This window comes from Sabethes cyaneus, chromosome 2 (assembly GCF_943734655.1).
Source record: "Sabethes cyaneus chromosome 2, idSabCyanKW18_F2, whole genome shotgun sequence".
Classification (NCBI taxonomy): Eukaryota; Metazoa; Arthropoda; class Insecta; order Diptera; family Culicidae; genus Sabethes; species Sabethes cyaneus.
In genome coordinates, this window is record NC_071354.1 from 154021746 (window position 1) to 154037782 (window position 16037).

At 41.2% G+C, this 16037-nt stretch overlaps 1 protein-coding gene across 7 annotated transcripts in view; it reads right to left on the minus strand.

The window, feature by feature from the left end:
* Positions 1 to 16037, minus strand: part of LOC128738316 (poly(rC)-binding protein 3) — a 286215-nt gene that overhangs the window by 74445 nt on the left and 195733 nt on the right. For all 7 annotated transcript variants that reach the window (XM_053833361.1, XM_053833358.1, XM_053833360.1 and 4 more), the window contains exons 4-6: positions 14309 to 14425; positions 14087 to 14183; positions 13847 to 14010 (exon numbers count right to left, since the gene is read on the minus strand). In XM_053833361.1, coding sequence (XP_053689336.1) covers positions 13847 to 14010; positions 14087 to 14183; positions 14309 to 14425 — 378 coding nt within the window. The remainder of the gene's footprint in view (positions 1 to 13846; positions 14011 to 14086; positions 14184 to 14308; positions 14426 to 16037) is intronic.

A 16037-nucleotide genomic window follows, 5' to 3' on the forward strand; every position in this document is an offset into this window, starting at 1 on the left:
TATTACGTGCGAACTTTTCTTGTACGAATGGAATAGGATATGACTACAGGTTATTATTATGTAGCAATAATTTGAAGTTGAATGTCGCACAATAAACCGATATCCTGGTATCAATCCCGAAGGTTTTCGTTTCAGTTTGGTGGAAATGAAACTGAGCCAGACTTTTCCGATAATTTTGAAATCGTACGCTATAAACACGCATGCATACACAGATGTTAAAGCTTAACTTGACCGAAAACAATAGCTCCATGTGCAATCAATTGTGGTTATCACAATTAACATTAGAAAACGACATAGTAAAATAAACGAACCAAATGCGAGTTTTCATAGCGTAATCCGCTGTCCGCGTTAAACGCTATCGAATGGCATTCAAAAGCACTTTTGGCGTATACGCCACTTTCAGAAAGTGCTCCTTTTGCAGTGAAATCATAGAGCATGGATATACTAAGCCGGTGAAAGAACGAACGGGACAACAATAGACGGAAAGCGCGTACCAACAGTCATTCTGCGGATGGGGATTCGGGACTTATGCTGGGCTCGGAGAATTTTCGAGTTTATCATCCCCCTGCCAGGCAGCCAGCTATAACCCATCGCATCGGTAGCAAAGTATATAGTGGCTCTCTCCATCACCCTGTGAAACATTGATGCACATTCTAGAATAGAGCCTGAATAGCTGATGAGCGAATGAATCGGGAACCGAAAGGGAAAGGCAGGTAGTTATATGAGATCCGTTTTTCTTTTCAAAAGCCTGAATAGTGACTGACGGTTGAATAAGAGTCGGTTTGCTATACATGCTGGATGCCTGAATGCTATTACTATAGCCGAGAAAGTTCAGAACCCTGGAAATGTGCGATAGCGAGAATAATATGATTATGAATATGTATATGCCGACGCTGTTTTTGTGCAAAGTCGTCTGCAGTGCAGTTTCCCGGTGGTGGTGACGACTGCTGCAAGATATGTCACTCAACTTTCCATTAACTTGCGATGCTACCCTGTTCACTAAATGGAGTAATCAAGCGAAAGAGAAAACGTTTAAGTTATAATGTAACAATTAAATAGTAACTAAATGAGCAAAATACAAAGTAATTGACTTAAAATTAAAACTGACTTAATACTGAACTGTCTCAATCGTATTGCCAAAATTATTATTCGCCATTTTCACCGGAAGTGGGAACATTTCAACACTACCAAACACAGGATAAACTCATGTAATTCGTAGTAAATTGATTTTCCGTAAATCCTCCATATGGTCGACGCATCATTCGTGGTCAACTCATCTGCATGTACTCGCTGGCTTAGGTTCGTGCCTGCAAACATGTGGGTAATTGAAAGTCTTCATAATCACGGATGATAATTATCCCATCGCCGCATAAAGTATGTGCATAATTTGCAACTACCTAATGAGCGAAATTTGTTGTCCGTTTGTCCAAATGTGAAGCCACTCTAATAATAATTTCTCGTTACTAACTTGTAGCTTGCACTGTCAGGCGCACCACCGTTCATCCCCTTACAGTCCTTCCGTTTGAACCGCTAATTGTCTAAATTAATAATAATCCCTGCATTTTAATAAAATCGCACCCAGCAGCCTCCGGATGTTGAGGTCACCCACAGGATTCACCTGCTGTTTCGTCCTGTCATCTGACAGGACGGATGGCCGGCCGGTGCGGTACGATGCGGTGTCGACAATCCGCGCGTTTCAGCTTGATTAATGATGTACCGGCAGGCTTTAATGCTGTTCCGCTCCGGCAACGGCAGTTTTTCCGACTCCCGAAGAGGAGGACCGCCTTTCGGTCACGCAAAGCAGGTGGCGAATTTTGTAAATTGAATGCCAGAAATTCATCATAATTAAATTGGATGGTAGAAATAATTGTTTGCATGTTTCAAGCTTTCTCTCCTAGTGCAATTCGGTTATCGTAGGACTAACGGGCACGTTATCACCGTTGACACCGGATACAAGCTGGACAGCGTTACCGTGGCCAAAACGTGTTTCGTATGACGGTAGCACGTGTAGATTTCGCTGGAAAGGGCATATTTTTTTACGTTTGAACTTCAATAAATGACAATTGTTATGGTTCATATAAAATGCCATATAATGTGCTGCTCTCTCCAGAATATGGCGAACAAGACGAAGGGCAAAGAGTATGGATCACAGAATTTGATTGAAATCAGAAAAATGAGTCCTAGATTTCATCAAAATATGTCAATAATATTGTTGTAACGCTTCCAGAAGTTTCATTTGGAATTTGGCATGAACCCCAAATTAGGTAGGAGATTTATTCTTTTCAAGTCTTCATTTCCTATGCCGTAGCTCTATTAAATTGGACTATTGCTTGTAAACGTAATCACTACCCACTGCGTTTCCATACACAAATTCGGATGTTTTTAATTAAATATTATTGAAAAATATGAAAAATAATAATGGCCTTAAGGTACTGCCTTGTGGGATTTCCAAATAGGTGAGAACTTCATTTGTTTCCGTTAATCCCAATTTAAAGCACGGTTGGTATTCACCATCGCCGCACTGCCTGCCGTCATAACGTGCACCCCGTCATGATCACCTTCGCGAGATTCTTCTACCGATCGAGATGTGTGAAGTGTCCCCTTCACCCCTTCCCAGACATATGAGCCCTGTCAAAGGTTTTATAGCGCCCAGAATGGCGTTGCTTTGGATCAAATTGTCATTTTTCGATAGAAAATTCGATGGGGTTGTTGTAGAAGGTGGTGGAATTGACCTAGGACTGCCTATGGAAGATAGTAATGACCAAGCAGCTGATCGCTAAGGAGTCAAACGAGAAATCGAATAACTGAAGACTAACAAAGCCGTCGGTAAGGACCGCCCATCAGGCTCGTGCAACCATCCGATCAGTTTAGTTCGTTTAGGTCGATAGTTATTACCGGTCAATTAGCTTCGAGGTACGATGCTGGTTTAACCCTAGATTGACTGACCGAAAATCCATCAAAATTCGAGCAGCTGTAGCACCCGGTTATACTTATAAAAGTTGTTACATAATTTACGATGATCATATATGATCAAATTGAGGGTTAACAACCCAGTCGTTTATGTTCGAATCTCAGATGGGTGGTGCAGCTAGAGTCAGTAGGATCGTTGCACAAGCCCCGTAACTCTAATAACCGGCTGCGAAGTCTGTCGATAAAGAAGGGTCAAGTCTTAAAGACGTTTGTAAGTTACAAATTGTAACCCAAGGATTTGTTGATTATTGCCATCCAACAGATCTTGCAGAAATGTCGCAAGTACAACGTGCCCACGCATTACATTTATATTGACTTCAAAGTAGCATACGCTATGGCAGATAATGCACGAACGCGGATTTCCGAACAAACTGACGCAACTAATCGGAGCTGCACTGGATCGAGCGATGTCTCAGGTCCCTTCGAGACGCCACATGGGTTGACACAAGGTGACGGCTTGTTCTGCATGTTCTTGATCCGACGAGCGCGAGGTATTGAAACGAGAAGCACGATTTTCACTAGAGATAGCGAACTCCTATCCCTTGCAGTTAAATTTGACATCATATCCAAGGAATTTGCGGAGCCAGCGAAGTCTAGGAGTATTGGACTAAAAATAAATGCGTTGAAGACCAAACACATGAAATGAAGAGTAGACAAACGTGCGCTTCCCACGGACGGTAACCGTTGACGGCGACGAACTACAAGTGGTAGATGAGTTCGTGTATTTGGAATAACTGGTGGTGACCGCGGATAACAACACTAGTAGGGAGTTCCAGTGGTGCATTCAAGCGGAAAATCGATCCTACTTCCCAAAATGCGTGGAGGTGTATGAATCAGGAGCTACAGGCACTGTTTGAAGTGATTCCCAACGTACATCTGACGAAAGTCGGTAGGCTACGGTGGGCCGGGTACATCGTAAGGATACCGGATGATAGTGCAACGAAAATGGTTCTCTTCAATAACCGGCACCAGGAACAGAGGGGTTCAACATCCAAGATGGCTCGACCAGATCCGGTGATAAGGCAAGCCGCTTCCAACGAGATGATTCGGTAGCCACTAACAACTCGCACGGCCGCCAGTCGAAAAGTGCAGCTCAGCTTCGTCCTATTTCGCTGGGTTTCTCAGTCTCAGTCTCAGTATAGTGAAAGATACCCTAGCTAGAAAGCAACTCTATTTGGCTCAGCTCAAACCGGCACGATTCTGGAAATACCGTTGAAGGCCTTGACCGTTTGATTACAATTCCGACCACTGTGAGCGCTCTAGTAAAATGAGTAGTGTATACGGATATTTAGTTAATCGAGCTTTACTTCTAGTGGTGATGCCAATTAGGATGTTAGTAACCATCGCGAAGCTAAGATAACCAACTGGAGTATCCGCTGATCACGTGCTTTACAGGAAAAGCAGACCGTCTGCGGTAGGAAGTCATTGGGTTCTAGTATTGTTAGGAACTTAAAAGAGAACTACTACGTTAGTCCTCCTGCCACAACGGAGGTAGTACTACTAAAAATTTAAACTACGAACGACATCTATACCTATAAAAATGGATTTCTGTCTGGCTGTCCGTATGTTCCTTATACAATCGAAAACTACTGAACCGATCGGCGTGAAAATTTGCATGTAGGGGTTTTTGGGGCTAGGGAAGGTTCTCTCGATGGCAAAAGACCCCTCCCCCCACTAAGAAGGGGGGCTCCCATACAAATCTATACCTATAATAATGGAATTCTGTCTGTCTGTCCCTATGTTCTTTATAGAATCGAAAACTACTGAACCGATCGGCATGTAGAGGTTTTGGGGCCAGGGAAGGTTCTCTCGATGGCAAAAGACCCCTCCCCCCACTAAGAGGGGGGCTCCCATGCAAATCTATACCTATAAAAATGGATTTCTGTCTGTCCTATGTTCCTTATAGAATCGAAAACTACTGAACCGATCGGAGTGAAAATTTGCATGTAGGGGTTTTTGGTGCCAGGGAAGGTTCTTCTGATGGTTAGAGATCCCTCCCCCACTAAGAGGGGGGCCTCCCATACAAATCTATACCTATAAAAATAGATTTCTATCTGTCTGCCCGAATGTTCCTTATAGAATCGAAAACTACTGAACCGACCGGCGTGAAAATTTGCATATGGGGGTTTTTGGGGCCAGGGAAGGTTCTTATAACGGTTAGAGACTCCTCCCCCCACTAAACGGGGGGCTCCTATACAAATGAAACACAAATTTCTGCATAATTCGAGAACTAATCAAGCAAATGGAACAAAATTTAGCATGTGGGTGTTTTTGTAGGCAATTTTTTCGTAGTATGGTGTCGACTTGTATTTGTTTGTAGCTTTTTTTGGGAAATGGCGTATGTAGTCAAACAAAAATCGTAACAAATTTTTAGTTACTCTCCGACGTTTCGCTTTTATTTTTATTTTTAAAGCTTTTTCGCAGCTTTAAAAATAAAAGCGAAACGTCGGAGAGTAACTAAAAATTTGTTACGATTTTGGTTTGACTACATACGCCATTTCCCAAAAAAAAGCTACAGGCAATTTTTTCTCTATGGTGAATTGAGACCCCTCGCCTCTTTAGGAGGGGAATAATATCACTTCTCCCTTCTAAGAGGGTGGGCTTCTGTACAAATGAAATACAAATTTCCTCATAACTCGAGAACTAATTAATCAAATGGAACCATATTTGGCATGTGGGGGGTTTTGGAGGCAGGAATTTTTTTAATAATGGTTGGACCCGTCACCCCTGTGGTAGGGGGATAAGGACTCTCATACAAATAAAACAGAAATTTTTGCGTAATTCAAAAACTAATCGAACTGGAGAAATTTTAGACTCTTTCATAAAACATTAATCAATAACAAGAACACCAAAAACTATCAATAGTTACATTAGATAATTCAGCGCGAGACGGCCACAGGTCGTGAGTGTTGCCGGCGAGCTGCCGTCGGAAGCGCCGGCCACTGCAGGGGGCAGCCCCCCGTAGAGATCTCCTCTATCTAGGTTTATTTATTTTCCTAGATCTACTGACCTCTATTACCTTCCTTCAGTTGGGTCACCCCTGTGAAATGGTACTTTCTACGAAAAGATTTTCCGTGAAATGGTACATCCCGCGTAAGGTTTTACGCGAAATGGTATTCTGCGAAACTCTATATTTCGCGTTATGGTCAACCGAGAATTGGTGTTCCGCAAAATAGTATTCGGCGAAATGGTTTGTAATGATGGCGAATATTTAAATGCTATCTGCTTTATTTTATCAGGCTAAGCAATGGGGGGAGTTGTTTTCTACTTTACTGTGAGGAAAATTTGTATTTTAAAACCCCCATGAACTCCCCAGAAACTTGCAAAACTCGAGATTGTGACAAAGGTCATCCGAGATTCGCGACTAATGTACAACACAGTTTAATTTGTGGCAATAGAAAGTTTGTCGAGTCAGCTAGTATCATATAAATTGGATCGGAACAAAGACCCATGCGACGAAACGGACTTTGGATTTAAAACTAGGAACAGGGGGAGCGGTCAATCTCTGAAATTCATAGAAAGTGCCCGTGTGCTTCCCAAAGAAATGAAGAGCCGCAAGTTCAAAATGAGAATTTGAAAATGAGAATGAGAGTTAACGATTGGGGGCTACAATATACTCAGGTCGTTCAGAACGAACCGGTGGAATTCAAACCGATATTAGACGGTTCAACACACATCAGCAAACGAATAAAAACGGAATAAAAGTCTTATAGACTTTGCCGCCTGGAAGACCATGGCCACTTCTGATCTGTGTAGTGATGGTTAAGACCGCTTACGTAAACAATATACGATGCCAGTGTCCAACGAATAACCCAACGGGTCTGAAGGAACCCATGCCGCCCAGTTAGCATCGATGTAAGATGCCTCCCTAACAAGTCAGTCGTCGGGCACTTTCAAGTCCTTTCGAATCGCGGAGATTCTGGGGGAGGGGATGAACTGTCCTATATGTTATTCAATATCGCTATTAAAGGTGTGATTTGGCGAGCGGACATCGAAACAAGAGAAACGATCTTCAGCAAGAGTAGCCAAGTCCTAGCTTTCGCAGACGACCTGGACATCATTACTAGAAACCTTAGAACGGCCGAGGCAATCTACGCCAGACTAAAAACGGAGGCTAGGAGGGTTCGGTTACAAATCAATATGTCGAAACCCAAAATTATTACAGGAAGAGGCTTCAGAGAAAGCCTCCCACGGATAGTGACTATTGACGGCGATGAACTGGAAGTAGTTGTTGAGTTCGTTTTTTTTAGAATCTCTGATCACCACTGACAACAATACGAGTAAGGAGGTTCAACGACTTGATCGAATGGTGTTGAGGACTATTTTAGGCGGAGTACAAACTGATAGCGTAGAGTGGCATAGGCGAATGAACCATGAGTTGCAGGCACTACTTGGAGAGACAACTGTGCAGTGAAATCCGTTCTCTTCAAGAACGCCACCGGCACCAGGAATAGAGGGACCCAACGTGCTAGATGGCTCGACCAGATTGAAGCCGAGGGGCGCAACGAATTGGCAACGAGCAGTCCAGGACCGAGTACGGTGAAGAGGAAACCTTGATACAGCCTTGATACAGCAAGGCTTTGCTTTGCCTGAATCAAAACAATGTTTCCGAAAGGTTCGCGTTAACCCTCGAAGCCACACTGCCGAAAGAGGACGAGTTAGATGCAGTCCCCCTTGAGACCTGTTGCAGCACCATTAAAATAGCCATCAAGACCGTATGGAATCGAATGGACATCATGCATGGCGTGAAAAGAAGTGTGAGCATGAGCAGAGCAGATATTGCAAGAGAAAGCAGGGCGAGTAGGAATGCTGTGGCGAGCCACTCGCTTGAACGTGGAATGGTAAAAACAGAAACAGAGACAACAAAAAAGAATCATTAAGCTCATACATTTGCTGATATGTATCGAGCTCACGATACATGGAAATTCTATCAAAAGTTCAACGTTTCCTGCAAAGCCGAGATGCAACGACCATCAACGTCGTCAACAAACAGTCGGAGTAGCACATGCTGTTTCAAGAAGTCGTCTCCCCTCAACTAGATATTGGGTCACTCGTCGTCAATTTCCCAGGTTCTTAAGTTCGTTTTCGACTTGATCCAGTCATGGCGTACATTGGCCCCTCTGTTTCTGTTGACGTGGGCGATGGGGTTGTTGAAGAAAACCCTTTTCGATGCACTGTCGACCGCCATCCTTATGTCCGGCCTACCGTAGCCTGCCGAATTTCGGGTTAGAAGTACGATGAGAATCTCTCCGTTTTCAGTTTGTACTCCGCCAACTATCGTCCGCAGTATCTTCCGCTTGAACATAGTAGTGACGCGCATGTACTCCGTGAGCAGCGTCACAGTTTCAAGTCCATAAAGAACTACCGGTCTAATGAAGGTTTTCTACATCATCAGCTGACCGCTTTGACAGCTGTTGCACAGAAGCATATGCTTCTTGATCATAGCGTTTTGCGAAGAGCAAAGAAAGCCCGATTCGCTGCTTGAATACTCCACTGAATCTCCACACTACTGCTGTTGTCCGCGGTCACCAGCGATCCCAAATACACGCCCAAAGACGTTTTGGTCACAAGCCCAAAGATGCGCTAAGGATTAGGAAGCTCTGCAACGCCATGAAGTCCAGTTCAGCACAACGACAATGGAGTCCAGTTCATCACAAAAGAGCAGATTCTGCTATATTAGCCCCAGTACCGTCAAAGAAAGGTATTGGACGATAATGAGGCGGAAGCAGAAAGTGAAGGAAGCAGTCACCAGTGACATTGCACAGTGGTCCAATCAGCGAAATACGTGATCGTGTGATATTGCGCCTAAACGTGAAGTTTTTCGCTTATAGTGTCTTTAGGAACATTTCTTGGTATAACAAGCCCCTTCTTGTGAGAGAAATCTTTGGGTGATTAATTCCCTTAAAAGTGAGATAAAAAATTTATTTTCTCGTACATTCGAGATACAGGTTTGGTACTTTTGGCAAAGTTGTAGTAAATATCAATGCAAACTACTTTGTTAAAGACACCAAACTTGTATCTCTTCATGGAAATTATCTATGAAGCGTTATTCGTGGACAAACCCTTTAAAACAGTTTTTAAACCCTGACTTATTCTGGTTAACTTTTGCGTGTTCATAGTGTTCTAGAAAGTTGTTTACCTTGCTAAAATCAACATTTTTATAGAACATCATTATAAGTGATTTTCTGCAATTTCGGATATGTTGAGCATTTTTGATGAAAAACAGTACTACTTTGAGCTTAAATATTTCCCAAGGTGGCAAATGGTGGCAGACTAAACAACTCGTACTTTAGAGTACAACAAAAAACCTTTAAAATCAAGTATCAATTGACTGTATCTTTTTGTATCCTCAAAAGTTATAGTTGTTTTAAAAATCCTCCACAGTCATGTTTATCGAACAATTAAAATGTACTTCGGATGCAATAAACGCCATTTTGTTTATGTTGACAATCTCTTTCTAACAAGTTGAGTTACCAGCAATTTTTTCGCCTGTTTTCGAGTCGAAAATGAATGTAGACTCAAAATTATTTGACGCAATTAATAAGAGAAAAGCTTCCAAATAACTAACTTAAGTCTATTTTGTTCAATACCTTCGATTGGTGTCTTTTCAAAAGATCCCACTCATAATGGGCTGGTACCAAATGGCCGAAACACAAATGGTCGAATCACGAATGGCCGAAATCCAAATGGCCGAATTTCAACAACAGTCACAGAAGATTTTCTCGGCATGACTTTTTAGTCTATTTAATTCGAAAACACGAATTGACAAGCAGTTAACAATTAACTTTACTCAAACAAAAAATAAAATAAGCAACACATCTTTTTGTTGTACTTTTAAGTACGAGTTGTTTGATCTACCACCATTTGCCACCTTGGGAAATATTTAAGCTCAAAGTAGTACTATTTTTCACCAAAAATGCTCAATATCTCCGAAACTTCAGAAAATCACGTATAATAATGTTCTATAAAAACGTTGATTTTAGCAAGATAAACAACTTTCTAGAACACTATGAACACGTAAAAGTTAACCAGAATAACTCAGGGTTTAAGAACTGTTTTGAAGGGTTTGTCCATGAATAACGATTCATAGACAATTTCCATGAAGAGATACAAGTATGGTATCTTTGACAAAGTTATTTGTATTGATATTTACTACAACTTTGCCGAAAGTACTAAACCTGTATCTCGAATATACGAGAAAATAAATTTCGTATCTCACTTTTAAGGAAATTAATCACCCAAAGATTTCTCTCACAAGAAGGGGCTTGTTATACCAAGAAATGTTCTTAAAGACATTATATGCGAAAAACTTCACGTTTAGGCGCAATATCAAACGATCACGTATTTCGCTGTTTGGACCACTGTGCATTGGTCGAATGAAGAAATTAAAGAATCGGCTGGCCAAGACCATGACTGAAGAAAGCGAGCGTCGAGTGATGGGAGGTATCAACAGCAAAATGAGAGAATTATTTCGAAATAACGATGAGCCATTTGTTTCGTCCTCGAAAAGCATTTCGAGTGAAATCACGCATTTGAAAGTACCCATTTCCAGATGATCTAAGATTTCTAAATGGATGACAACGGAGAGTTAATCATGCTACGATGGTCGTAAGAGTTTTGAGTGAACCATCAAGCCTATTTGCAACTCGCAGGGATTTCGACCAGATGATGGTCTTTCCTCTGTTTGTTCTACAACAATACGCCTGAAAGTGTTTATTTGTTTATTTGTACATCAACAGAGCTGTTATGCTGGTGGGCGGAACAGAGTATGATAGGGACCAGTTAGGTGATGTACTCTAATAATAGAAAGGAAGAGTTCGAGGTATTCAACGAACTCGTATACTTTGGTTCACTGGAAACCACAGAAAACAACATCAACTGATTAGGGATTATGAGGTACATTATCAGCGGAAATTGTGCCTACGATGTAATCCAAATCTTGTACGCTAAGCAATTTGGAACTTTAGTCCTCTATGGACATGAGACGTGTACAATGAATGCTAGCGAAGGGCTTGCGCCAGCGTTGCCAGTCTTCCAGTTTTGTCTGGATTCTCCTGAACTTCATCAATTCTCATTTCAAATAAATTTTTTTCTGCGGTGAGCAATACCTGCAAATTTCTTCAAAAAAACTGCTTCTCTATCACACTAAATGACTGCCAGATTTCTGCCATACATTTTTATTCTCGCTTGCCACGTCAGGGTTCCCAAGTAGCACATTTACGATACATTTAGCTGTAATAACTAACTCAAACTAGTAATTTATCAGTCAGCTCAAATGTTTTATAACATGTGTGCTAGTAGAGGGATAGAATGTGGCATTTCATCAAGATGAAGCGACATGCCACATCTCAAACCACTCTTAGAAGCTGCAGCCGCACATATAACGTTCCGGGTGAAAGATTTGCGCCCACCATCTCGGCCCTAATCAAAATTTACTTAAATGCTCAGTGTGGCACGTCATGAATATCAAAGCGTAAAACATACGGCTACAGTTTTGAAGATACGTACAAAAATACAGTACCTTTCTGTTCTACAAAAAACCAAGAATAAAATTATCTCGCGAATCAACAAATTAAATCATGATTTCATGAGTCAAACAATAACGTTTATTGCTTTTTCACCATTTTAAACATGTGCTTTATCGGACGGGAAGGACATCTTTTCACTCGCCATTGACAAAAAAGGGAAATATATAACAAAATAATGGCACATTAAAAATAAAAAATGCGTCACACGGCGGGTCAACAAAGTTATTATTACCGGTAAATGAGGCTGATATTTCGTAATTAATCACACCTAGCACTGGCAATTCGCGACAGATGTGCACATGTTGTTAGTTGGCAATTATTTGCGAATTTCGGTCACCGTAAAGCACTCGGCTAACTAACTGTGCACCGATTGAAATTCATTCGTTGGTTAAGAAGATTATCACGATTGAAATTGTTGATATTGAAAAAAAAATGCGATTTCCGTCATTCGAGAGTCGAGACAGAATTTGATCGGAACCCGAGAACATCTGCTATGAGCTGGAATATCAATGTTGCATGTCGCAAAAGTTTGTGTTTATTGGCCCAATTAATTAGCAGGACATATCGAACTCGCTCCGTTCTGGGTAATAATTTAGCATAGGTACGTTCAAGCATAAAATTAGATTGGAGCCTGTAAGCTGGGTAGATTGGAAACAAATTTCCTGCTTGAAACTTTTGCAACGTTTGCAGCCAGCCAAATTTACAATGTTTCAGCGACGACATTGTGGCTGTTCTGCCTGCAGCCAGCAGCAGGGGTGAGACCGGCTTCAGCAGGATTGCAAAATTTAGGCACTGTTCAAACCGAAAATTTGCGGTGACAACAGATCGAATAAAATCCCGAAAAGTTTCGAAATAGATTAAGTTGTAACGTGCTGCAGCCGCTGCAGCACTGTGCACAGTTTTTGGCAAGCATATTCTGGAGATGCGATCGAATTGATGCTGTCCAGTTCGATCCGTGGAGTAGCTTTTTCCCATATCAGACAGACACTGATAGTAAATTACCATCCATAAATTGCAAAATACTGTATAGCTTTATTGTGCATAGCAAGTTAGCGCTTTGCAATTACATTTCGCGATAACGAAGTAAACTCTGGGGCACTGGGAGAATTACCGAAAATCGAAGCTTGTAATTAGAACATATATTGGGCATGGTTTCCCCGCCAGAATCAGGCATCCCAAATGTCATTAAACTTTTCCGATAGAAACCCCGTTTCATGCTTCTGCGGCGGGTTATTTTATCACTGCCAACAGCCCTTCTAGGAGAATTATTGGACGAAGGAAATTTTCTCCCGGCCAGCAGCAGATGCCGACTAAACCACTTTTGCGGAAACCCAATAACCGCAGGAATTTTCCTGCCTGGCAGTCAGCGCGCGTTCGGGCAGGGGAAAAAACTACCACACCCTATTAATTATCTTTGCCTACTGCCGAATTTCATTCTTCTATCGGCTGTCCGAAAAGTTTTTTACTTCCTCATCCGGTTGCTTAAATTACTTCATTAAATAAATTAGGAATTAACGCTAAGCGGATTATGCGTTTGCTTGCTCAACGATTGGCCTTTTTTTCTAAAAACGCAGTGAATTGCCTAAACAAGAAACTGGTACGTGGAAGAAGAAAAAGATAATTTTCCATGATGTTTGAGTACTAAAACCTCAACCGCTGTAACCTCGAACCTGCAATCCTAGCATTCTACCATCTGGGACCACGTTTTCTACAGATGGCCCCCGCGCTGGCCACAACTGAATATCAAACACAATTAGGTCATACAATGATTTCTGCTGTAGCTTTTGTTGTTTCCCCCACTCTCAGAGTTAGGAAATAGGATTTTTGTGCCGCATCCTGTGCATAGGAAGTAAAGTGAAAGGGCGACAAAGAGGAAATCTGTAAAAGGTTTTTTTCCATCCTTGGAAGGATTGTGGGTGGGATTAATAGTTGCGCAACTACCTGACGGAATTGAAATTCAAATTGCACAAGAACAAAGCGGCGTTCTCTTGGGAAAAGTTGGCTTACGATTTGCATTCCGAGTGGAACAATAGCGAAGCTCTAGCTGAGGGAGTAAGTTTTTAGAGCTTGTAACTGCCAACGGCTGCAGAGAGAATGGTAATTGGCTTCATTGGAATGCAATGGAATCGAACTAGAGATTTTAGGATTTTATTTGCCAGGAGTAGCCACTGGTGAGTTAAAGTGGACCTTACACTGGAACAAAAACAGCTCTTAAATACTACTTAGGAAAATATTGAATTGCATTTTGCTTTACTCGTTTTATTGTTTTATACGATTAGGCAAAATATTCACAAAAGTACTCATCTGCCTTTCCATAAATGCTCTATACATTAAACAATGGCACTTACCTCTAGCATAACGCAGCATATGTGGTAGATACAATGTGTGATCGAGTCGGCCGATCCGCTGAGCGTGACGGCCCGTTCCGTCGAATTTGGCAACATTTCACTAGCGACCTGGATGGAGCACCCTGTAATTTCACGAATCTCCTTGATTTTGGAGCCACCTTTTCCTGTTTTGATAAAAAAAAACAACCGGAACACAGTTTTAGTTCAGTCAACACCTCCAACAATTTTTTCAAAACTCACCAATCAAAGAACCACACTGACTAGCTGGTACGATTAAGCGGATTGGAATCTGTGTTTTACCCTGTGCATTAGTATTGTCTTGGAACTGTGAACACCACTGTAAATTACAAAAGAAAAAACAAAAGAAAAGTGAAACCGAATCTGACCTGTTCGGTCGACGATCGGACGACGGACATTCCGTCGGACATAGCAAATCCTTCAAACAACCAGAATGAAACTTACCTCCTCGAACTTCTTTGTGATCAGTGTAAAGGCTTTATAGATAGCACTTCTGGAACCGGATACCGTAACGATCCGCTCCGGACAGGATCCGTCTGATATGTTGATTTTTGCACCGGACTGGAACCATCGAGCGCAACAAAAAGAAAGCAACCGAGAAAGAAAAACACGTTAGAAAACAATCTTCATCACATTAAACTTTGAAAGAGGAAAGTTTTTCCCCTCGGGGTAGTCGCAGAGGGTGGGTGGTGGACGGGGCGTTCGGTCTTGAGGGAAGGTTGAAACCGGTAAGTGGGAAAAACTAGCGTGCAAAGTTTTCGACGGGGGTGTGCTGTGCTGAGGAGAGAGTTGATTTATGGCTTCAGGCGTTAAGCAGTCGGGGGTTTTGTCGAAAGTGAGTTAACTAAAAATGGGTTTCCTTAGTGTTTAATTCGCGGGATAAACGTGATGCCGTGCGTTATACTCGTTTGAAGTTCTTGTTGAAAGTAGCAACTGCAAGGGGTTTTTACCCACACTAAAATGCATTGAAAAAGGCTCAAAATTACAGTCTTGTTACAAACATGTCGGACGAATTTTTTCGTGAATACCCAATAGTTTTAATATTTTTATAACTTTTATAAAATTACTTGCACGTCATAATTTTTTTAAAACATGTATTTCCTGGATAAATGATCCTTACAGTTTTGGTAAGACGTATCTTTTCGTGTGGGACATCAGAAGGTCAATTTTTCCAATACATTTACTTTGCTTTACAGGCAGGGACGACAATGTCATACAGAAATTAGATGTTGCGAACATCCCAAGCAAGCCCCCCCTCAAGCCAGTTCGAGAAAACAGTTCTATAACTAGCATGCTGTCGAATGCAGCCCTAGAATCGGTGGGAAAATTGAAAAATCACTGATAATCATTAAACGATGCGTAACTGCAACCGGTTAATTTAGTGCTTAGTAGACAACAAACTGAAAGAAAATTTTGTACGAAAAAGCTCCTGTCACCTTAAATAATAAGCTAATATATTGTTTTACATAAAAAATCATGCCCAGAAACCAAAAATGATATTTTTAATAGTCGCACTGGGTTTTAGTTAACCAAATATAGCCAAAAAATCCATTTCTACTTCTGCCACATAGAAGAAAATCCTTTAAAAACATACCACTTGCACACTAACACTTTCTGTTATGAATGTTGCGAAGTAACTTATATTTGTAAGGTTTTATACTGTAGAGTTGTCACATTTGTACGGTTTTATACTCAACACTTGAAGCAACATTCAAGTATCGGCCATGTTGCGAATCGAACTTCTTTAAAAAATAAGCGGCCATCGCATGAACGATGGTATTAGATCCAGTATTTCGTCCCTTTGTCTGTGATTTTAATTCATCTTATAAGTCCATGTAAACAGACCACTGATAAACGTCAAAGAAGTGAGGTTAGCTTCGTCCGTGCAATACTCTTGCAATGAAAATTTAAAAATTGCTAATAGTTACCGTACGTCTACTTTGCTGGGTATACATACATACAACAGCTATGATTACAACGCACCTTTTAAAAAAAGTTACCTGTGATTACCTTACTTTTTACCATTAATTTTTGGTAAATAAACTCTTGTGATTACCAAAAATTAGTGATTACCAATGATCACTTAAGATTCATTATTGTATTGATTACCGTTGGTTACATATTTAAGACGTAAATGATTAAATACAAAAGTATTCTCTAATCCTTACGCACT